The sequence below is a fragment of the Nymphalis io genome, chromosome 11 (genome assembly GCF_905147045.1).
Source record: "Nymphalis io chromosome 11, ilAglIoxx1.1, whole genome shotgun sequence".
NCBI lineage: Eukaryota > Metazoa > Arthropoda > Insecta > Lepidoptera > Nymphalidae > Nymphalis > Nymphalis io.
This window is the reverse complement of record NC_065898.1, coordinates 11,270,808-11,295,921: the sequence shown is the minus strand read 5'-3', so window position 1 is coordinate 11,295,921 and position 25,114 is coordinate 11,270,808. Positions and strand designations below refer to the sequence as shown.

Genomic DNA, 25,114 nt, shown 5'->3' with positions numbered 1-25,114 from the left:
CATACGTGGTATTCGACCATATTGAATCAGGTCTAGAAATGAAACTGAACCAATAATGGAAAACCGTAAGATATATCTTTTGCTTTTTATTATTTATTCGCCGCATGTAAAGAGGGGGGTGGTATTGTTAACCCTATGTCTATTATGTAAGTGCCTCCAAAATTCCATTATGATCAGTTGAGTTGTTAAAACGTGAAAGCATCATAAATAAATAAACGCATTTTCGCTTTTACAATATCAGTTAGGAGGTAATATTCTTTTTATACCCTTCTGTTAAATAAATATACGTTTGCCTTTTAGTTTTATACCTGATCATTTAGTTATAACAAAATTCGTAGTTTTTTTTTAATTAAACAGGCACAGGTGTAAGTATTTATAACAAAGAATATGTACAGTATGCACATTAGAATTTTTGTCGTGTTATTATGACTGTAGAGTAAGGTTGATATTTTTAAATAAAACAAAAATATTATGTGTAAATTCATATATATCTAGTTGGCAGTTAATGACTAAACAATAAACAAGATCGAATATAATAGTTATAAACATACGCGTAAATGGCATAAAATAAACACTTAAACACCAATTTTCGAAAAAAAAAAAAACAACTTTGGCTAACATTTTTTCCCGCTTTCGGGAACATTGTCTCAATAATACTGGAGCACAGATAACCAATGCTTAAAATTGTTTATGACAATAAATAAACATATTTTTTTTAAATGTCGAGATCTAATCCTTCTTAAAAACTCGTTATATATTCAAAAGCATAAATTACATCTTAATTGTAAAGTGTATTAGCACCTATAAACAATCGATTAACAAAAAGGTTGCTACTAGGAATCTTTAAACTAAACTAAAAAAATGTAACTTTATTTAGTCGTTCCTACTTAGTCAAAATCTCAATTATTCATATAAACAGTAAAGAGTATATCCTAATAGCTAATTAACGGTACATTGACTGATATCGCACGGCTCCGTCGCGGGAGCGGCGCGCGCTACACGACGGGCGGGCGCGCGGGCGGGCACGGCGCCGTCAGCAGCTCGCCGCCGCTCTCGGTGATCGCCGTCGTCTTGTGGTAGTTGATAAGATCGGCTGGAACAACCGATCGATTACACTTTCATTTTATTTATTTGACGAGCCGGTTGGCGTGGTTGGGAGAACAATTGCCTTTCACGCCGAAGGTTGTGGGTTCGATTCCCACCCAGGACAGACATTTGTGTGCATGAACATGTCTGTTTGTCCTGAGTCTGGCTGTAATTATCTATATAAGTATGTATTTACAAAAGAAAAGTAGTATATGTAGTATATCAGTTGTCTGGTTTCCATAACACGAGCTCTGTACAAGCTTAATTTGGTATCAGATGGCCGTGTGTGAAAAATGTCACAGGATATTATTATTTAATTTCGGAAACAATTACGGTCTTTTTAAAGTTTTAATCACATTTATAGTAGAGAGATCGTAATCTGTGAGTAGATTAGTGAGTGGTATTACTGCCGGAGATGGCGACTAGTTTACGTATAGATGATTCGTTTGGCGCTAGAGTCACTGATGAGTGTGAGTGTCAGGTCTGTGCGGGTTACCGAGCGAGCGGTGCGCGCGCTGCGCGTCGCCCAGCAGGCGGTAGGCGCCGCGGCTGGCGTCGACGAGGTAGTGCTTGCAGCGCGCGCCGCGGTACGACAGCGCGTAGCCCCACACGCGCTCCGACACGCGCACCAGGAAGCTGCCCTCGGCGCGCCCGCTCAGCAGCCGCTCCGACTCCGACCGACTGATCAGACCTGGCGGGCAAGCGAACAAAATGTACAACGTTACTCAAGTTAATATCACGAGATCGTTATTTTAATGGTTGACAGTGGAATTCGCGGGCGATTGTATCGAGCCCAACTGGATATGTTCGGTTCGTGGCTTTAAAAAGGAAGAGCGGAGAATTATAATTATCGGAAGCCTATGAACTTAGAAAAACATGTGGTTGTGGAGATTTAACTTTCCAAATTCTAAAGGGCAGTATAATGGATTGTCACATGACAACATACGTAACAACCTCTAAATACAAAAGAGACATTGTAACTACATAAAGACAATGAAACAAAGATACTGAGATCTAGGACCATGATGGAAGCGATACTTGTTGTTAGCGATATTTACATGGAGCAAATTTGAACAAAAGACCGTTTCCAATAACGATTCAGTTCGATAGTTTAACGCAGAAAACTAGTATAATATATATAAAGGGTATTTATTTGCAAAGAACTGTGATTGAATATTAACTTACCGTGAAACCAGTCAACCGGTTTGTTGTTCTCATCCAAGCCCACTCCTCGTTTCAATTCTTGAGTCCTGAACCATTCCAGTACAGCCTCCCTGTTCGGGGGTTTGTCCGCTGGAATTAAATTCGTAATTGTTAGAAACAATTATTTAACATACAAACATAAAGGGATCTTCCATATTTTGAATTCGCTTATGGATTTTAGCCAAGATATATTATGAAGTGTCAACCTGCGGGCGCGGCGGGGCCGGCGGGCGGCGCGGCGGGCGGCGCGGCGGGCGGCGCGGCGGCGGGCGCGGCGCGGCGGTGCGCCTCCCGCGCCGCGCGGGCGATCTGACGCATCGTCGCCTCCGCCTCCTTCGCTTTACGCTCTGAAACATTACATTCCAGGTTTTAACAACCGAAATCATTCTCGATATAAACAATTAATGATAACTGGTTGTTGTGATTCATGTAAAAACAGAGTTTTATTTGTTAAAAACAAATGAGTTTTACATTATAAAAGTAAAATAAAATAAACTGATGAAATATTAACCTCAAAACAGAGAATCGACAATTAAATGTTCATGCTTCACTTTTCTTATTTTAAAAAACCTGAATTTTTCTTTACGCTTTTAAATTAAACTAATAATTTAAAAGTTCACGTATATAACTGATTTTTAACGAAATTATTACACTACAATTGAAATCGACTACAACTTATTCTGTCATTCAAAAAATACGATACGTTTTGACGTTTACCTCACTGGGGCAGTTGTCGTAAGAGGGATCTTACGACTCAACTGCGAACACTCGAATGTCAATGTCACCACAAAGCTTACATATATATTAATCATTGAATCAAATGGACATAGCGTATATATAACAAGACCACAAGAGCGAGACCGACCCTGCTCCCTCCACACGGCGTCCTCGTCGTGCGCCTGCAGCTGCGCGTCCCGCAGCGCGCGCGCGCGGCGCGCCCGCAGGCCGCGCAGGATGTCGCCGGCGCGCGCGGCCGCCACGCGCCGCTCCCACGCCGCCACGCGCAGGCTCACGCCGTCGCCCGTGCGGGGGACGCTGGCGTCCTATCACGAGTGCTAAGGATTAGTTCGGTGATGTTGGACTCAAAAATTACCAACGTCATACTGAAATTTTATAAAAGGGATTCGAACTTGAAATTGATACACTTTGGAATTTCTTGGGATATGTTTCACAAACAGTTGATCATTATATTTATACGGTCATATATCAAGGCACTGCTACGAATTTAAATAGTCGGCCCAGTTGGTAAGTGCAACAATATAGAAAACATTAAAATGTTTGACTACAACATTGAGAGACTCTAAATGAATCATACCTGTATAGCATCCCGTTTTCCCTCAATAAAATTGAACTGCAACGTACTCTTCTTGAGGTTCAACTTAAGGTGATCATCGCAATAATCCTTCTCTGCTTCTATATCACTTTTGTCCTTGACTTCGGGCTCTAGTTCCTCGATTCTTTGCCGAAGCTCATCAACTGTACAATACAAGTCAAAGCTATCTTCGAGAGAATCAACGTTTTTTGGGGACAGGTCGAATTTCTGAAAACAAAATTACAACACTTAGATGTATTATATGTCAACTGGATATAATCTACTTATAAAGAATATTTTCTCTATTTAAAACAATGTTTTCTTGACAACACAGTATAAAGATCATTCCGTAAAATATTTTATAATCGCAAAATATAATTGAGCCAATGGAATCACGTTAATAAAAGGAATTACAACCAAATAACACTAACTCAGAAAGTAAAACTTTTATTGCATTTTAAATGTAAATTAAAATAGAACCAATATTGGATAAATTTAAAGTACCATGCTTGTTTTCAATGATAACAAAACCAATAATTAACGAGTTTTGCTTCTAAATGTTATTTTAATTATAGAAATACTTAAATACTATGACGCTTATAATGCTCTTTCGATAAATTATGAATTGCGTATCCTATTTTAAAAATCTCAATGAAAACATTTCTTGCATCTCATTATCATCTTCTAATAATATGATAATTAATTGCAACAGAGGATTATTTAACAAAGAAGAATATAGTTCATTAATTTAAATGATGAATATCCCTTAATAACAAAGGTCATTTTTCAATAGCATGGAAGCTTCACTAGCTCAACATTGAATAGCCATTGGTCAATTATTTTACTCAATCTTAACACTCATAACGTTTAATTGGATAGTAATATTAGTGATTATTTGAAAGGGCCTGCTTTGTTTGTATTTGGTAAAAATCTGGATTTCTTTTTTCATTCTCGTCACTTAATGTAGCTAATGAATCTTTCTGTGCTAATGCAATACTGACCTGCTCTAAACTGTCCAAGGGTTTGTAGTCAATAAGATGTGTGAGCTCCTTCTCAACAGACTTGCGGAGCTGGTGGGCCTCTTCGCGCGCTTGTGCCAGTGCACGCTGTCGAGCCTCTTCGGCTAGAATGCTCTCAATAGACTGATCGTCAGGGTGTTCTCCCATTACCCAAACCTGAAAAAGATGAGAAAAATTTATAAGCTTACTTAAAAATTACTTATTTCATATCATATTTTAATAAAAAATTTGTAGAATCTTAATCATATAAGTGTGAAATAATAAGCGGTAAAGAAATATAAATATCCTGATTATCAGGTAACACCTAATCGACGCAAAGAGTGGCAATAGATTAGAAAAGATGTCCTGGTCGATGAACATATGACTAATCTTCTGGTGATGTCGTGTATGCGGTATATAACAGCTATGTTGACCAGATTATTTTTTTATTTTGACCACACTAACACTATTTCTAGACATAAAAACATTTTGGATCTCATAGAAATACTTCATGGAACCTGTATTAAATATTAAAATTTGTGCTGTTACGGGTAATGAACACGATACTTACTTCTCGAACCCTAAGATAATTGCTATTATTTTTATACATTATATACATTCAAGAAATTCTTGTAAGAAACTGGCTTAAGATACAAACAATTTTATTTATTCAGATGAACATTAATCCTATATTCACCTTGTTCTAATTTGGTAACAATTGTCACCGACTATTTTTAAGACAATCTTACACGCAGACTATTTTTATGATATCATGTTATCAGTTTGTACTATTACGTTTCCCAGTACTTTAATTGCGTTGTAGTTGCGTTTAACAGATAAACATTAGAAATTTCAACTAGGCACTTGTTCAATACCGTTTTTCAATAATTATATTACATAATAGGTCGCCTCTTTGCTCCTAGGTTCATAACCCGTTGAAATGTTATTGGATTTTTCTGTAGAGAAATTCTTAATAGTTGCTAGGAGTCTGGAAGTTGACAGTTATACTTTGCGGTGACATCGGATTATGAGAGTGTTGGAATAGAAAGTGCACTTGTGTTTGCGCACACACTTGTCCATTAAAATTTGTCCAAATATAATCAGTTAAGACGACATTATGATCATCATATTATATTTTTTTATATTCTATTTTGCCTACCCATGGCTCTCCATCTTCTCCGTTCAAAAACTGCACCTGCTTCTTTCCATTTGTTTGGATTTTTCGTTCATTCTCCTCTTTGCTTACTTTCTGGTCCCAAACCTGCCATCGACGCACCTGTAAAATTAATTTTATTTTAGTGTTTCAATTTTGTAAAAGATATAAAATTGTAAATTAGTTGCCTATTTGAATATCAAACTCATATTAAAACTTAAGACAAAGGATCATTGATTTATACAGATGATCCAAAATAGAAAAGACAGGTATCATCTGCATACAGAGCTATATGTCCATGTAAGTTCAAGGTCTTGGATGTTATTAATATAAATAAGAAAAAGCAATGGGCCTAATATAGATCCTTGTGGAACGCCACACATTACAGGTAATGACTTACTTTGATAATCCCCAATTTTAACCACTTGATATCTGTTAGTTATATTAGATACGATAAATAAGATACGAATTTATATATGAATGTATCAACCTATCTTAATATTAAATTTTTTGGATACTATGTTCCTGGGTTTAAATTCAAAACCTTAAAGATTGTTTTTTCACATGATTCGATCACTTCACGTTAACTTGAACAAAGTATTTTGCAAAAACGTAACAATGTGAATAGGAAAACAGAAGTTTGAGCAAATCCAAAAGGGCTCTGCGACGCGCACTAGACTTCTGTACAATTTAAATTTTCGTGATATTATTTTATATATTATTTTCGAGTTCATCGTGGTCATCTATGTGAAACTTTCTCTCGAGGGGAAAATTACTATGAAAGTCGTGACGTTCAAATGTGAAAATAATATATAAAACTAGTCTTCTGTCAAAGTAGTGTTATACTTAATTTTATTCAACAACAAGAACAGCATTATCTCTATTATGCCGTAGCCACCGCACGGTATTCATTCTTTTTACAACTCTTTGGTCCAGCTACGCGTAATTAATCTATACAAAAAGTTCCTTATGTTAAACCGTGCTTCATAACGAAACGATTTGAAAGATATTTTTATTTTTTTCTGCTGTCTAATATTTGTGATAATTTGCGATTTGGGTTAATAGTTTGTCTCGTTAACAGTGAAGGAAAAACATCGTCGAATAGTAAATATAAAGAGGTAAATTTTACCACATTCGTTTGTTACAAAATTAGATGTTTTAAATGCCAAAATAACACAATAGGGCCTCATATTTTTGACATAACAACATTTCTAATTCAGGCATAACAGCATAGCGGAGCTAATGACGCGGCCATATTCACACAAATAGTCAAGTTATCTGTTGTATAAATCGTTATAGTAATCAACAGAAATAGAATAATAATAGCCAATTAGAACTTACGATAGCCGACTTGAATAATATTTGCTCAAACAGTCACTCCTCTGTCTACATGGAACAGGAATTTATGGGTGGGGCAAAACGACAGCATGTACATATCATTGATAGCGATATACTATAATATACTTAAGTTGTTATGTGCACAACAACAGTAATGTTTATATAAAACCTATAATACGACTTATCTAAGTTTTTTTGATATAATTTCCAACCAAATTTCCAATTTGACTATATGGCGCATGAGATATCAAAGTGCACAAGTGTGTGCGCAAGCACTTTACTATTTCTATTCCCTTATTCTTGCATTATTTTAGTCCGATTGAACGGCAATCCGCTATGCCCCGAGAAAGATCAGTAGGACCAACGTACTTTGGAATTAACATATACGTTGCTTGTAATAAATTACTCATATTTATTTCGGTAGATATCTTTATAATTGTTGTTAGTGCAAATTAGTATACTTTAATCTTATCAGAGATAGATTGAATGATGTGTGAAACGGTAATTTCTAGTTTTATAAATCAAAATATTTTCAAGGAGTAATAAAAGATAAAAAGCATGATTCACTTTCAAAAATTAAATATACGTAATATTGAACAATTGAGACTTAAAACTTTAGTCTTTACTTTCCTAAGCGATTGTCTAATCAACCTTGGGGTCATATCCTAGTAAATGGATTTGCCATTCTTGAAACAAAGAATAAAGCGAAACTAAAAACCGTTAAATCGTAAAGGATCTTTGATTGCCAAACGTCAATGTTAGGTGATACTGAAGGTCAATTAAGACGGATTATTGGTGAAGTGGTATGTTACTATAGTCTGTTTTATCTGTCGCGGGTTCAATTTATATTGTGATTATATACTTTTATTGATCAGATTATATTTATTAAGAATCGGAAATTTTGTATCCAAGTCATATGTGTATCCACAAACTGAAATACCCTGTTGGCGCGTTGAACAATTTCTTCTGTCCGAGGAAGACTGTTAATGAAACACTTGCGGGGTTACCCAACTATACGATTGCAGTTAATAAGATCTCATATTACAATGAAAATGAGGGAGGGAATGAAAAGTAAACTTGGATATTAACAAACTCTTGTGAATGAAAACAAATACTGCAGCGGTCGACACTCTGTTGATTTCCTTCGATCATTATTATAGGTAGATTATTATAGGCCAACTAAAGATTATTATAGGCAGTTGCTCTTTCAAAGTTCGCTGGAAGAGAAAAAAGGAAGTTGTCGTACCTGTTCCTCGCGCATCTTGCAAAAGAGCGTTTGTTTTTGTGTCTCGTCGAGCTCAGCGAGGATCTCCGGATCCACCCACATGTCTCTCAGGATCTGTTGCAGCATTTTGTTAATTCTGTAAAAGATAAGTAAATATTAATCAAAGATTTCTCACAACTCTAGATTTAACATATTTGAAGTCAATTAAATTAATAAAAAAATATTATTGGAAAACAAAAATATTTTATTTTCTAGTAATAAAAGTAGTTGACATTAGACGTACATTGATCTGTGTACAATACCAAAAGATAATTGCAAGTTGGCCCGGTGAAATAAATGACCGATTACATCGTGACCACGAAACTTGATATAATGTAATTAACAACAAAATACATATCAGTTTTCGAATTTTATATTTTTAATAATGTTTTTAAATAGAATTCATGTCAACTGATATCAATAAACGAAGTGTCGATCTATGACAGTGAAATTTTATCTCAATTGATAAGATCTGATTAAATCTTATTTTTCAATAGTCAATACACAATGTCAATACATGTGTCGGATGAAAATCTACTACACGTTTATACCCCAATCCGTATTGGCGCAGCGTGTCCGTATTTGCGAATAATTTTCAAATATTCTCCTCAAGAGGAAATATTTGAAAGCAGGCCTTTGATCAGCAGATGGATATAGACACATAATAAAGTGTAATATAATAAGTCATATATCATTCAAGATCACTCAATCCTGTATAATTGGAGCTGCGTGGTGGAATAAGCCAAAACCTCGAGAAAAGAGACCTCAGCAAGTTAGACATGCACCGTCTGACACAACCATTCAAAGCATTAAAATATATTTTTAAAATATTAAGAATAATGGCAATAAATGTAATCACACATTGACAAAGTAATTAAATACGTAGTAATTGCTAATTATATGTATGTAAAGATGTTAATTATTTCTTCCGCATGTTAAGACCAAGTTAAGACGTATCTAAAGGTTGTAATGGTAACGAGAAGTGATCGACTTCCGTGATGACCTTGTCTTATATGACCTTAGTATATACTTAACAATTTGAAATGTATAGATTGATTTTTTATACTATTTATTATTTAGTTATTTATCAGGCCTCTTTTAACTTATTTAAAAACTTCACCATGCGCGAAACCTCGCGCCTGCCAAGAACATGGCATACGAAAATCACACACATTTTTTTTATATATAGCAACATCTTCGCACAGTTATGTCAAAAATTAATTTCTTCTTTTTTATGTATCTGTTGGTCAGAAAATCTCGTAAGGGACGTACGTGCTCAGCCTCAAGGTGAGCTTATTAATAGGTATCGTTAATTGATAATAATGAGAACTTCGGGAAGCATCATTGACGATCATTATGATTTGAAGGACTGATTTACACAGCAAAATAACCTAATAACAATTTACATTTTCTTTTTTTTTCTTATATGTCAAACTACTTCGTAGGTAACAACATGTCTCCTTTTTTTAATGCTGGAATAACGCATTACGCGTTTCCCACACGGGAACAGTGGGTGGGTATGTGGGGCTCGCCGGTGTCCAAGGCGCCGAGTGCGCCCCGAACATCGGAATACCCACTAAAAAACCAGCGGTACCCTTTCCGTCTTAACGTGGAGCGCCACGGGATCGCTTTCGCATGCTACCGTGAAGAACAACATGACTCCTGCCTAAAGGTTTCGTTCATTATTACATTAAGAAAAAAAAACGGAAATGATCTAAACAAGGAAACGCTGCTAGCATTCTTGCTGACAGTCCAAATTTTATGTTTATGGGAATAATTTATATAGTTTTCTATCTGTTCATATTTATTTAAACCATTCGTCATATTTAATGGATGCATATTTCACAAATAAGTTTTTTTTTACATGAACAGATTATGCTGCCATAAACAAGATATATATAGTCCACGAGCATCCTGACGATGAAAACAAGTGATTGTATTTATTTTTATAATTCTTACTATTGTTTTTTCTTCGTGGTTTTTGATAACGATGTAACGGAATTTCCGTTCATGATAACAACAGTGTTAATATTCTAGACTGTATCCTCCAAACATTGGAGGATATTATGTAACTAATTTGACACTCGATGTCTTGAAAACAGACTTACGTTGATGCGCTATTTTTATAGGCGTTTCCTATGATTATTTATATTTATTAATTTATTGATATAAGAAACAACATTCACAAAATTACTGCAATACTAGCCTAGTACAGTGTGATACACACTTATAGGCATTTACAACAATACATTTGTATGACACAACAAAAACAACACTTATAAAATAAACAATGGACATGGACATCATATTTGTTCCATTTTATATTTTTATTATTTTTTACTTCTCACTTTATACATTTATTTTTCTTTTTTTATTCATATAAACGGGAGTAGAGGCCTGGTGTCTTGTAGAACAGTTTATTGCAAGCACTAGTCTCCACATTATTTAGTTGATATTTAAATGTTATATGTCAATTTGTAAACTTGTTGTGAGGAAGTAAATAAATTATTATTATTATTTTTACACTCAACTTAAAACTTTAAATTATAAATTATTGTAGTTATGTATGTATTAATATAATGTAATGTCGTAAATCACTTTCTGAGATATCACGATCGATTTGTACGTCGAGTTATGAGTTTTTTTTTTTATTTCAGAATAGCTTCAATACAGATTATAATTAGTACATTTATTTAAAAAGTTAACATCCCTTTAGTTTTTATTGAAGCGTACGTTTATTTGAGTCACCGAATACTTTAAAGTGCGACGAAAACGTTATAGAAATACATTGCATTATGAACCTTATATCTTGTAAAATAAGAATGGCAATTGGTACAAATATTATGTTCCATATAATATCTGAACAGTTCTCAGAAAGTGAACGAACAATGAAATGGAAGACGCGTTGTATTCGAATATCAATCAGGCGCCGAGTGACTCTATACATTATTCATACTCAACTTTACCCCGAATGAAACAAAGCGGTGCGTCGCTTGCTTTTTGACTCACTCAAAATATGCATCTTATTATGGATTGAATATACGCTACAATAAAACTAATATTATTCTATTTTTTGCATACTATATTCAAAATTGTGTCATGAATTTTTTTTTATTTTGAAAGTGTAATATCAACTAAGTCAAATATTTTATTCTGTTTGTTTTTTTAATTACGTTTAAAAATAAATAGCCAAATGTAGCTGACTAAAGTAATTTATTTATTTAAAAAACTTAGGGTATTAAAGTTTTTAATCACATTATTAATTTCTTTCATTTCTATTTTTAAATCGGGTAACCCCAAATGGATTTGTATGTAGCTGTTGGCAAAAATCTAAGTGTACTTTATTCCAATAGGCCACTAGCACTTTTCGTCATTTTACAAGATTAAAAGGCAAAGCTACTACCGGTACCAAATGGTTCTACCAAATAAATTTCATCAGTACCATATACATATAGGCATTTAAACCGTCGGAATAGAGTAAATACTGAGTTTCTTGTAATTCTATGTAAATTACTCGTAACGATATAACAATACAAACATAACCTGTTATAATAGCAATATTACTTAAAGGCTGTGTTAATAATAAGCTTTATTGAAAGCCTTCAATTTACAAAGCAAAGTCGTGACAAACGATGTCTTTGTAGAGTGTATATAAATCGTGAACGAACTCGGGATAATACTAGTTTTTTTTATTGTAAAATACTTTGACATTAAAAAAATATATATTTTAGGGTATTTTTTTATTTAATAATTTTATTTGGTATGTCGGATATAATACATAACTACAAAGTAAGCCAGTTCAGTTAAAAAAGTTTTATCTTTAAAAAGGTATTATTATTTTCAAATCAGTAACGGCTGTCTATTTCTTTCAAATGTCAAATCAATAATGACAGAAAGAGCGAAATCTCTATTAAACTAAATAGCTGTTAAGCAACGTTTTTAAGTGAGGCCGTGAGTATTTAAATAAATAAATCCTCTGAAACTTTAATACTTAATGGTCTTTCTATTATAGAACACATGTCCTTGTATTACTATAAAACTCGTTACACACTAAGCTATAAGATATTATATCCGCAAAACGTATGATTTATTAATTAACTAAAGTACACCTGCTTGTAAAACTTGCTCGTCTAGAAGTGCGAATTCCATGTTAAGCAAATAATTACAGTAATTACATTTTGTCTATATTTTTAAGTCATGAAATAAGGCTGTGATGTTAATAAACAACGGGTCGACGTTTTCAAAGGTTGTGGGTTCGATTCCCACCCAGGACAGACATTTGTGTGCATGAACATGTCTGTTTGTCCTAAGTCTGGGTGTAATTATCGATATAAGTATTTTTTTACAAAAGAAAAGTAGTATATCAGTTGTTTGGTTTCCATAGTACAAGTTCTGCTTAGTTTGGGATCAGATGGCCGTGTGTGAATAATGTACTGCTGCTTGCATAATATAACATAGTGTTAAATATTTTAGCATAGCTATCAGTGATGCTGGGATAATAGCTGCATATTTAAAAGTGAAGGTGACTACGAAATGCCAGCCGTCATTAGATAGAACCGGTCCGAGCACTTTGCGCATGCTTGTATGCTATACCTTTGTCACTGTATTGTGTATTATCTTAAGAAAAATAAAAGCTTTGTTTGATAGGAAATATGACAACGAACAGGAAATATATGAAATTAATTTCTGAAACTTTTCTTTACTTTTTTTGTTGGAATAAAAATAACAGATCAAGAACAAATTTATTCCATTACAAGCTTTTATTCAAGTTGCAATGTTTGTTAATCTTTTTATGTCAAATTAGCTGAATTAGAAACACCATCTCTTATCATACGGAGTTTAAAATTTGAATGTTGGGTCAGTTCTGATGACAATGAGCGTGATAAACGCCATGATCGCTAGCGAGAGGGGCTGGAAGGAGATGGTCTCTTTCTGCGAAAACGTCATGTCGCAGAAGGAGGCCGCGGAGCGGGAGCGTGAGAACAGTGCTTCCGCTGACCCGCTTCGCCGAAGAAGACCGGGGAGAAGACGTCGGCGCTATGCAAACCTTCTCCTCCCGCCGTAAATGTCGCTGGGGCTAGGGGGTGTCCCCCGAAAAGACGGTGTGGGTATCGCTGGTTTTTTGGTGGGTATTCCGGCGCCTTCAGCGGCGGCGAGCCCTACATACCCCCCAACGCATTTAACGCAAACGGAAACGCGTAAATGCGTTTTTCCAGCGGAAAAAAAAAGTTCTGATGACAATGTATTGATGGCAAAATGGTAGTTACTTTGAGCATATAATATAGATTAAAATTTTCTTTCATACTATATCAATCGAATGAATACTTTAGAAATTATCACCGTTTACAAATTTCGTGCAATAAAAAAATCATTAACTGCGAAACGGGCTGTCGGATAACAGGCTCTAAAAATTAACTGACATTGGCAGTTAAAATTTCCTAAAGAGTTTTAAATTGTTTTATAATAAAATTATGACTTAACCAAATTTGGCATTATTCATATTTCTCCTTTAAGAAATATTTTTAGAAACTTAATATTTTCTTGCTAAGCGCGCTTGTCATTTGTCTTTATATTAAATACCACCCGTGCGATGCCGTGGCGGGTAGCTAGTTTAAATATAGATTAGATTTATCCGTTAAAGCCACGTTCAGTGGAACATTCACTGAATTCTTAAACATGCAAATAATAATCGCAGGATGTTTGCTGTCACAGAGCATGAGATGAATTCTGATTGAAGATTATATGTAAGATGGAATGATAATCATTGTAAATATGCCTCTCATATCAAATCAAATGTATTTAACATTTAATATAACGCGACTTTCATCCCAGTAAGAAGACAATATATAATTTTATTTTTCCTGTTGTCTTCATAGACGCGTTGTCTTTCTATCAGTTACAGAGTTTAAATGTACCTGTATGTAATTTCAGGCCCAATCAAACTTTTTAGATTTTCTTTTTTTCTACCGACACATGCCGCTTACCCGACGGTATTTTCCTTGACTGAGGAGCATGAGGTGCAAATTAAACACATGACAATTCGAAGGTGCTTGATTGAGTTTGGCCCTTTATTTAATCTTTATAACATATTCTCCATGTTTTAATTTTTGTTAACACAAAATCCAGACAATTTATTCCGTTTGAGTAAAGGTTTTTTTTTTGTTTTTTTTTTAACTCACATTTCTAGAACATTCCATTAAAATCTCAGTTTAATTAACAGGAGTTCCAAGTTGTTCATCAAATGAACTCGGAAAACCGGTATTATATCCACATAGACAAAGCCTTTATATAAAGCCTTGACCATTCCTTATATTTCTGACATGCAAGTATATAACCTAGAAGATGTCGCTTATATATTTAATTAAACATACCGCTGACAATAATTCTATACGTTACTAAACTTACGTACTTGATAGTTCGAGTTGATATATAAGTCGTAGCTAAACAATAGTGACAGCATTACAAATGACGATGATAAAAAATTATCGATTATTACGTATAAATATTCTAATATTTATTACACAAAGGTAATTAATTCTCATTTTTCAACACAATACATAATAGTAAGTAGTATACAATGACATTGGTATACAAAGCCATCATTATTTATTACACAATCGTTCGTATTAATTTATTTCAAATTCTTTCTTCTTTCAAATTAAATCTTTTATTTCAAAATAATCCCAAATGATGGCCTCGAAATTTATTGATAGGTATAATACTGTTAAATTAGAAGCATTTTATCTAACGCATTAACATATTATATACTAGCTGTGCTCGCGACTTCACCTACGACTATAAGAGTACATCCATATGCTTGCTTGCATGCTTTTTCTTCTGGCTTACTTTACATATACCATTATTTTATGCTAAAATCTTATTACTATTAAAAATATAGCCTACGTTACTTCTGGATTAAGTTTATTATTATTAAAATCGGTGTAGACGTTTCATAGTTAATGGGATACTAACAAACTAATCTTTCCTTAATAAAATACTAGATTCCACCCGTTACATTGACATTTGAGTGTTTAAGACGCGAAAGCGTAATACACTTGTAAACAAACAAACTCGCTTTCTTATTTATAATATTAGTAAGGATTATTAAAGAAGTATATATATGCTATTGCTACATAGGATTCACGATTTTATAACGACTCATCAGAGTTTCGAGGACGTATCTTTATCAATGCTTAGCAGTTGTTATCAGGTTTTTTTTTTTAGTTACGTCTGGGTTTTCTATATTTGATCGTTCAATGTCATATTATATCATATTTTCTTTTGTCTATTGACAGTCATAATATTATTATTTACATAAGAATTATTAACGTTAAGTCCTTAAATATATAGTAAAAATTAAAAAAATTAAAATTGTACAAGTCCTATATGCCGGATCATTTTAACACAAGTAATAGGTAAGTTATATACATATTTATATATGGTATATATTTACTATTATGATGTATATTATATATTTTTGTTAAAATGTCTAACAGTAGGAAGAGGTCCTTTGGTATGCACGTAAAACCGTGAGTCCTGCGTTTGATTACCCTTCGGCCGTGACGAATTTACCTCGTACTATTAGAGATGAAATAAAACTGCATTTGTGCACGCCTTTGTACAATATACTGTCTAGTCTGAGACACGCAGTAGCCGAATTTCAGTCAGAACTGTTTTGTTTTACAATAGCAATATACCCATATTTTATTAAAAGTGGGTCATACAAAATCTCTGACATTTCCATAAAACACTGACACACATCTAGCTTATTAATGGTCGTAACCGCCTTCTAACAAGCTTATGATAATAAGCTTTAACAAATTAAAACGAACCTTTAGATATTGTCTTTTTGTGACTGTCATTAAATATTTCTAGGGATCAAAAGTCGCGATTGTAAAAGATGACGTAATACAAGCAAGGTAATAAAATAGTGAAATATACATTATTTAGTTCGATTATAAATATATTATTATAATAACTTGTATTTATTTTTAAAATCGGTAGGCAGACTGGCAAATAGGCTGACTGATGGTAAGTGTAATTAGTAACTTACACAACAAATGCGCCACCAAATTTGAGAACTAATATGTTATGTCCCTCCGCCATCCTTCAAACCGGAACACAGAGATACTACGATTGAGTATTGCTGCATGGGGCTTTGTTCATTTACGAAACAGATAAACTTCTACATATTATTAACAAAAGAGGTTTGTTACACTATGTTTTTTAAAGGTACGTATTTTTGGCGCTGTCGTGCAAAACTCGGCCGACATGTGGCAAACGTGTGGGAAATGTAATGTAAAGTCTTCACGGTCTGATTTAGCGTAAAGTATAAAATTGTCACACATTAGAAATTTTACCAAGCCCAGATGGCTCATTGGATGGAACGCGTGGATCTTAACCGTATATCGCAGGTTTAAATTAGCACCACTTTTACTTACTTTACTTTACTTAATTGTTTATGATAAATCCCGAGTTGTAGAAATACATTGTGAGGACACTTACATGTGTCGGTTGAGGTTTACACATAAGTGTAAGCCGAAGGTTCGTGAAATAACTTCCAACCCTTTAAATGAAGACAACGTCATACGAAAGTTTCAACATATTAGATAAATTAAAATATATTTAATATATTCATTTAATTGAAACAATCTACGTATTGCAAACCATAAAATTATTATAATCAACGAAAATATTAATTAATCTTTAAACAATAGCATACCTGAACAAACAATAGTAGAATAATCAAAAGCTTTATGCGTTGTATTAAAATGAAGAAAGCGCCCGCACAAGACTAGAGCGAGTAGGCGAGACCGGTCATGGAGTCAAGGCCATGTGAGTCTCGATCTTCGGCAAACCACGAACCAAATTATTACATTGAAATTTAATATTTTAGAATTGCTTTTAAATAATATATTATATATTTACTTATGTACATCACGTTATAATATTAAATGGGCTATTCTTGTATACACACATTTTGTATTTTAGACAAAGCTTTAGGCAAAAAAAGAAAGAACGCAATTTTTCACAACACAAATTAAAATTATTAGAGCCGAGCGATGCTCAGTCGCCCAGGTACTATTCATATTACGAAAACAACTTAAAAATTCAGTGATTCATACCTGTGCTTGAACCCACGATCTTGGGTTAAGGTCCAAATTTTCTTAACACTAGGCCATTTCGGCTTCATAATATCGTAGGTAATCCTGACTAATATTATATATGCGAAAGTGAGTTTGTTTGTTACACTTTTACGTCTTATCTTTTGACATTATGCATACACGTTGTTATGGACACACTTACCTACACTTACTCCCTCATACGCGGGCGATGTCATGGACGGAAACTAGTTAAATGTAGAATTCCTAAACATCTGACAAAAACAAATACGATACTAAAATTCTGTTAGTCACCATTGTGGTGCTGCGTCCATTTTTCTTTATTATTTTTAAATACATAATTTAATTATGTGTATATTATTTTAAAGATAACGATTTTATTTAATGGACAAACTTATGACTTTATGATCCTAAAATGAATTTACTGCTATTGGACTCGATTTCTCGGTAAACACTACTTTGAGTAATGCATGCAGCATGTAATCACGTATTGTGCGTAAAATAATAATGTGTATCCTTGAATAACAATTGTTACGAATACAAAATTCGGTACAGTTTTGTATTATATGATTAAAGTATTTATTTATCAACCCTTATCCTAATTTATCAAAGCTCATAACATTTTGAGTAGGTATATATGATGGCTAATGTACCTATGCTTAAAAAAAACCTTGTTTTTATAAAATAACAATCAAAATATTACCAAACTTAAATATTTCAAACTATTAGCAAACTGAGAGATTTATTTTAATTATCAATAATATTATTTTACAAAATAATTAAAGTATATAATAAATTAATTAACTTATCATGTTATATATTGTTCGACAGTTAACGATTTACCCAAATATAATAAAAACAATAAATAAATTGAGAGATCTAATACAGAAAATTATAGTATCTACCGATCTAATTCCTAAATAAAAAAGTTATGATCAGGGCACGCACACAATTAAACAATACTACGCATAAGAAACATCAAACAGTTTAAGCATAATCCACAGATAAAAAACATCAAGCAGTGTAAAGCCTCATTAAAGTAAAAAAACTCATTTGTCATCAGCGTATGTCAACCCGCCATTAACAAAATCAAAACAAATTCAGACACCACGGTACCATTTGGATCGCCAGAAAAATAATCCATAATATTACCACAAACGTTATCTGTGCAGAAGAAAATTCAAATAAGCCGTATGTAGGGCGCATGGTATATCCGTATGATTATGATTGAAAAAAAAACCATTATTATGTACATAAACTTAGCACATCATGGATTTGCGGGGTTAATTGCACGGTCTTTGTTCCATTTGTCTTATTTTTTATTCGCAAAATGTTAACTGTTGTTCGTATCTGGGCTAATAGCGTGACGCGTTTCTTAGTAGTGTTATACCATAATTCTGCTACTGTTTTAGCGGATAATGTTCTGTTTATTTTTTTTCCTGGAATTCTTAATTTGAATTTATAATTTGTGTATGTAGAAAGTAAAAACTATCTATTAACTACGTACAAGCATATATAAGTATGAAGTAGTAGTTTAAATTTAAAAAGCTATAATATTTTCAATAGTTATGATTATTTTTTGTTATCATTATTGAATTTTTGCGATAGTAATTGAAATCTGTATTAGAAAATCATTGTATCCACATACACATTACATATTCAAAACGACCTTGCTAATGCCTTGGCCTAGTTTAAACAAAAAAAAACATCCTTGTGAAAACCAGAACAGTGAAATTTAAACGAAGAATATAAAGGAGTTTAACCGTTGCTAATTTCAACAAAGGTTTTAAAAGTGGCGTGAACTGTCACAATGACAGGAGTCAAATAACACAAATGGCGGGAAACATAGTTCGAAAGTAGGTTACTTAAACAAAAGAAGTTTTACTAGATAATCGTCCATGATTTTTTTATTTGAAAGTAAAAACGATTTTACTCATGTACAACTTCATAATAACGATTTTCAAATTGTTTTCGGGTTGACTTGTAACTTATTATCATCATTTTGATTCCGTTTGATTTTCATAAAACAAAATTACTCTCGCTACGTAGATTAACAAACCTAGTTATTTTATTAGCATTAGATCCATTTTAAATAGGCTTTGACAACACTGTTAAGTACATTGTTCGTCTCTGTTAATCAACCGTTTTTCCTTTTTTTTATATATAATATATATCTTTTTATTTACGTACTTCGTGATTAACACCGAGATGGCCTAGTGGTGAGAACGCGTGAATCTTAACTGATGATCGTGGGTTCAAACCCTCGCAAGCACCACTGAATTTTCATGTGCTTAATTTGTGTTTATAATTCATCTCGTGCTCGACCGGAAGGAAAACATCGTGAGGAAACCTGCATGTGCCTAATTTCATTGAAATTCTGCCATATGTGTATTCCACCAACCCGCACTGGAGCAGATGGTGGAATAAGCTCCACCTTCTTCTCAAAAGGAAGAGGAGACCTTAGCCCAGCAGTGGGACATTAACAGGCTGTTACTGTACTTCGTGATTTAATGTATATTAAAAAACTGCACACATCTCTAAAACATCAAGTACCTACAACGATTTACTTTCAGCTTAAATTCGGTACTTCCGTTACGAAATAACGAATTACAAAACAAGTTTACGGTCATTGCCCCTCCGCGGTGGTGATCTTTCTAGAACATACAGAAATCTATAATTAAGTCTCGCTAATTATTATTTATGTTATGAAATCAAATTACATTGTTTAACTTCAAAATTATTATGACAGGTTTTTTCCACTGTGTTTGTCTGTCTGTGTATGTAATGTCATAATAGTATAAGTAATGTCAGTTTATTTTAAATTATTAATTAAATTAGAAAAAAAAAACGATTCGTTTGATTTAAACAGGAATAAATTTTACGGATTATAAACTCGTTATATATTGATATATTTTCGCTTACGTAATTGCGATAGACAGGTTTATGTAAATTCGCTAGGTCAAATCTCAGTAAACAAACCCCATTCAACTTATTAAGTAATCTCGATCTTAAATATCGATCTCGACGAGCTGGTTGGCGTAGTAGGTAGATACTTGCCTTTCACGCCGAAGGTTGTGGGTTCGATTCCCACCCAGGACAGACATTTGTGTGCATGAACATGTCTGTTTGTCCTGAGTCTGGGTGTAATTATCTATATAAGTATGTATTTACAAAAGAAATGTAGTATATGTAGTATATCAGTTGTCTGGTTTCCATAGCACAAGCTTTGTATAAGCTTAATTTGGGATCAGATGGCCGTGTGTGAAAAATGTCCCAGGATATTTTTCCCAGGATATTAAATATATTATGGTAATAGTACCGTCTTTAATTTATTCATATTGTATTACTTAATTAAGTTCCGTTTTCATAATCATTTGAATTGATAAACCTCATGCCCAATAGTGATAACCTCACTTTAATATTCAATATTTGCGTCGAAATTGTATATATGTACCAACACTAGATACTTCCTGACTTCCAACGGGTAAAATTTCTTAAAAAATCACACGTCCCATTTCAAAAGACCTTAAAGTCGAAATTTATAAAAATCCTTTTATAGCTGTATATATTATATGTTATAAAATAAATCTTTATTCCAAATATCAGCTTTCCAGACTTAATAGTTTAGGCTGCGATTTGATAGTCGGTCAGGATAAACGATTTTATCAGTATAGAAGATAAAAGTCGAACAAAAATAGACTATATACTAACATAATCATTTGGTAATATAAATATTCAATACACACACACACAGAGCTATCTTATATGTAAGTTAGTGACTCGCTAATAAAACTAATTGCCATTTTTTAAACTACCGGATAGCGTATCTACATCTCATTTTTGTAATTGCATATTATCCTTTTTTATATTATTATGCAAACATCAAACACTTTCTTATTTTCCTAGCAATTATTAATTATATAATAATTAAACAATAGCCAGCTGACCGATACACTCAAGTTTTAAAATCTATTAAAATCAAGTTACCACTTCGAAAACCTCCATGATAATTTAAGAAAGCGGTTTTATCGTGTAAATATTCTTTTTTATCTTTAAATAATCTGTATAATAATATACCTAAACATAAAGGCATCGCAATTGACCTCCTTTCAAAATTAAGGTCAATTTTCTGGAGTAAAGCGTTTAAAGAAAAATAAAAATGTAAAAATTGCCATAAATACATAAACCGTTAGACAAATGCGAAGTAGTTGTACCTAACTGACACGACGTAAGGTTAAATTTAAAAAAATATATAATTATTTGACAAACAGTAGCCGCCATATTGTTTGTTTGACAACTCATTTTATACGTTGACAGATTAAATATAACATCAATTATTTTAAGTTTTGCTTTGTTAACAATTTAATATTTATTCCACGAGTAGGAAGCATTGTCTGATATAAAAGGTTATTAAACTGTAGGGCAATTTTTTTTAAAACAAACTCGAAACTTACCACAGTAAACGGTCTTGAAACGTCAGAACGTGATATGCGACATTGACCATAATAATTATAACATTCCAAGAATACGTGCATCAAAATAGTATATCGAATAAAGTGAGTTCTTACAGAATAGCACTATAAGTTTCTAATAATCTATAAATTTTGAAAACGAATGTGATATATTATAATAGCAGATATTTTTCATAAGCAATGTTAGTTTCTAAACGTTTACTTGATCTGGAATGTTAATTGATCATCTGCGCTAGTTAGCGGCTTGATTGATATTACCATTATGTGTGTGCGTGTACCACACCTTACACGTATATAATCGTGTTTTTATTTGTAATTGTTCTTTCAATTAAATAATTAAAATTAAAACATAAAACAGGATACTTTTTGCTTCTTTTTTAATACAATTGATATTGATACGCCTATTTAAATTTGAACCGAAGATCGCGATTTCAAATCCGAGTAGTACCGCTTAGTTTTGCCATATTAACTTGGGTTTATAATTTTATTGATTTACATGAGAACTGAATGGAAAACATCGTGATGTGTTGGATAAAATTCTACCCAAGTAAAACCAACAGCCTGTATTGAGCGGGTTAGGAGGAGGCCTATACTCATAGTGCTATAAATAAAATTACGTCTAGAAATTCGTCACTTAAATAATTCAGAAATTAAAAGTGCAACTAAAATTTTATTATTATCATTTTAACCGACATTTAGTTCCGTTCCTCTCAAACATTGAGTCACTTCTACTATCACAAACTACGCAACTTTGAATTTAGAACGTATCAATCTCTAGTGACTGTTATATTTCACAATGCTGTTTTCGTCACACTCGTTTTTTAATGAATATTTAAAAGGCAAAAGCACAAATTAAATCTGATCATAAGAGAACTCATTCTATTCTCATTCTATCCATTTCCCAATACTGTCACGCCTTTTTTCTATAGTCGGAAGGCAAACAAACAAATTGATCGGATGAATACTTCTTTCCTGAAGCATTGTAAGCTAATTATTTCCTATGTAATCTTGAAACTATGAGATAAAAAAATTTATTTATATTACATTACTAGCTGCTTCGAGCGGTTTCGCCCGCATTTAACATTATTGCTGATGTGGGCAGCCGTATTCGGATGTTATAACATTACAGTTTACCATTTTCAATAAATGAATTATCTAGCACGTTCAAACAAACTGTTCAGATTAATAATTATAATATCGACGTTATGATTTGTTTTATCGAAGTGAAAACTTCTTTAGGCGCGTTGCGCTAGTTTATCGTGGTTTACATATGATGAAATCGTTGAAAGTACAAATAATTTAAGTATTGTGGAAATTAATAAAGAAAATTAATGTAAATATTAACAGTATATACAAAAAAATATAAGTTTATTTTAACTATTATTTATTTAAATGAAGCAGGATTAATATTTTGTACCGAGTTTGCGATATACTGTGTATTTTGATGAATAAACGGCTATAAATGAAAGGGATAGAATTATTACTCGGAGTGACAATTGATGTGGAAATTGGACAAATATATGATTAACAATTTCAAGTTTCTACTTCTATCGGCAAAAAATATTATAACTAAACTAATAAATAATAAAACTCCCATTATCCCATTTTGTTTTTCATTTCTAGGCAGTAATCGAATTGCATTTTTATTTAAAACATAAAAAAAAAAAAATCGGACCTACATTGAAATCATAATATTTTACGGAATTCGTTCATGATCGATTTCACAGTATTATTTCCGCTCTATCACTATGAAATGGAAAGACATGATATAATTTATTCATTGAACATAATTCTTTCCGCGTCGTATGTATATGTTGATGGAGAAAAAAATCCGGTAGTATGAAAACTCCTTAAGATTGCGATATGCGAGAGAAGCATTGTGCCGTTTTAAGAGAGGCCTTGTTGAATCTGCGAATGAATTATAGATATGATAATTTGTTTCAATTATTTCATTCCAATTTAATATTTATTTACGGCCTTACTTATGAATGTTGTTTAGCGTTTGTGTATTCAGACACCGATTTCTCTCTGTCTATCGTCATTGATTTGACATACGAAAGAAGGAGACAGTGATATTTAAGTGATACCAGCCTATAAATAATGTCAGTTAAAAAAATTAAATAAATATAGAGTAAAAATTATAAAGTTTCGTATACAATAAATATACTTTTTATATTATTATAATATTATATATATAAATTAAGTATATAGTATAAACGCAACGCAACAGTAAACACATCAAATACATCAAAAAGGACGCTTGTGTCTTCGTACAGTGACGTCACGGGTTTTATTTTGGTTTTACAATATTAGGTACTGTTTTATTTACGTCTGTATCTGACTGATTTCTGTCACGGCGGCCAATCTAAACGGAGATTAGCCAACCGGCCAGGACATATTAGTGCACAAGTGTTTGCGCAAGCACAGGTGCACTATCCTCACCCTCATAATCCGATTGGACGGCCAACTTCCAGACTCCGGGCTGCTACTGAGATTCTTCGATAAAAACTCAATAACTTTTTACTGGCTTTATCTGAAGCTTAAACACAAGACCTTGGGATCTACGACCATATATCTAGCCACTATACTAACGAGGCAACTTAACTAAAACTTAAGTTATATGTTGATAATAATTAAGTTAGACGTAAGTAAGGCAGCAAAAAAAAATGTTATCTAGAAATCTTTGTAACAATTTCATTTAAAAAAAATATATATCACATAACACTTATCTACATATATTAATGTAAATTAACATATTAAAATAGTTACAAGGCTCGTGTTGTATAATAAGTTATGAATGCTAAATGCAATCGCGTCATTCTTATCAAAAAGCCGTCTTCTGATATAGCAGTTTAATATAAAAATAAATTTATCGTTGTGGGGAATCTCAGCTTGTATATATGATTTATATATTATACTTGAATTCTATATAAATAATAATGATTGTTTGTATGTTTGTTTTGTATGTTCCTTAATCATTCATTCGATTTCATTGAAACTTTTTTGAATTATACAGCATACGACTACGATGTTTCCTGGTATAATTTTTTTTTGCATGTCTGTCCTTCAGTATAAACGTATTACATAGACCCTTATTTTATAACTTATGAGCCGAGATGGCCCAGTGGTAACAACGCGTGAATCTTAATCGATGATCGTTGGTTCA

General features: G+C 32.8%; 1 protein-coding gene across 1 annotated transcript in view; it reads right to left on the bottom strand.

Moving 5' to 3' along the window:
- Nucleotides 1-478: 478 nt before the first annotated feature.
- Nucleotides 479-25,114, bottom strand: part of LOC126771810 (SH2 domain-containing protein 4B-like) — a 41,228-nt gene continuing 16,592 nt past the window's right edge. Inside the window, exons 2-10 of the mRNA XM_050491916.1 lie at nucleotides 8,337-8,451; nucleotides 5,759-5,875; nucleotides 4,603-4,776; nucleotides 3,605-3,829; nucleotides 3,155-3,332; nucleotides 2,540-2,636; nucleotides 2,272-2,387; nucleotides 1,583-1,777; nucleotides 479-1,093 (exon numbers count right to left, since the gene is read on the bottom strand). Coding sequence (XP_050347873.1) covers nucleotides 996-1,093; nucleotides 1,583-1,777; nucleotides 2,272-2,387; nucleotides 2,540-2,636; nucleotides 3,155-3,332; nucleotides 3,605-3,829; nucleotides 4,603-4,776; nucleotides 5,759-5,875; nucleotides 8,337-8,441 — 1,305 coding nt within the window. The 5' untranslated portion in view covers nucleotides 8,442-8,451 and the 3' untranslated portion in view covers nucleotides 479-995. The remainder of the gene's footprint in view (nucleotides 1,094-1,582; nucleotides 1,778-2,271; nucleotides 2,388-2,539; nucleotides 2,637-3,154; nucleotides 3,333-3,604; nucleotides 3,830-4,602; nucleotides 4,777-5,758; nucleotides 5,876-8,336; nucleotides 8,452-25,114) is intronic.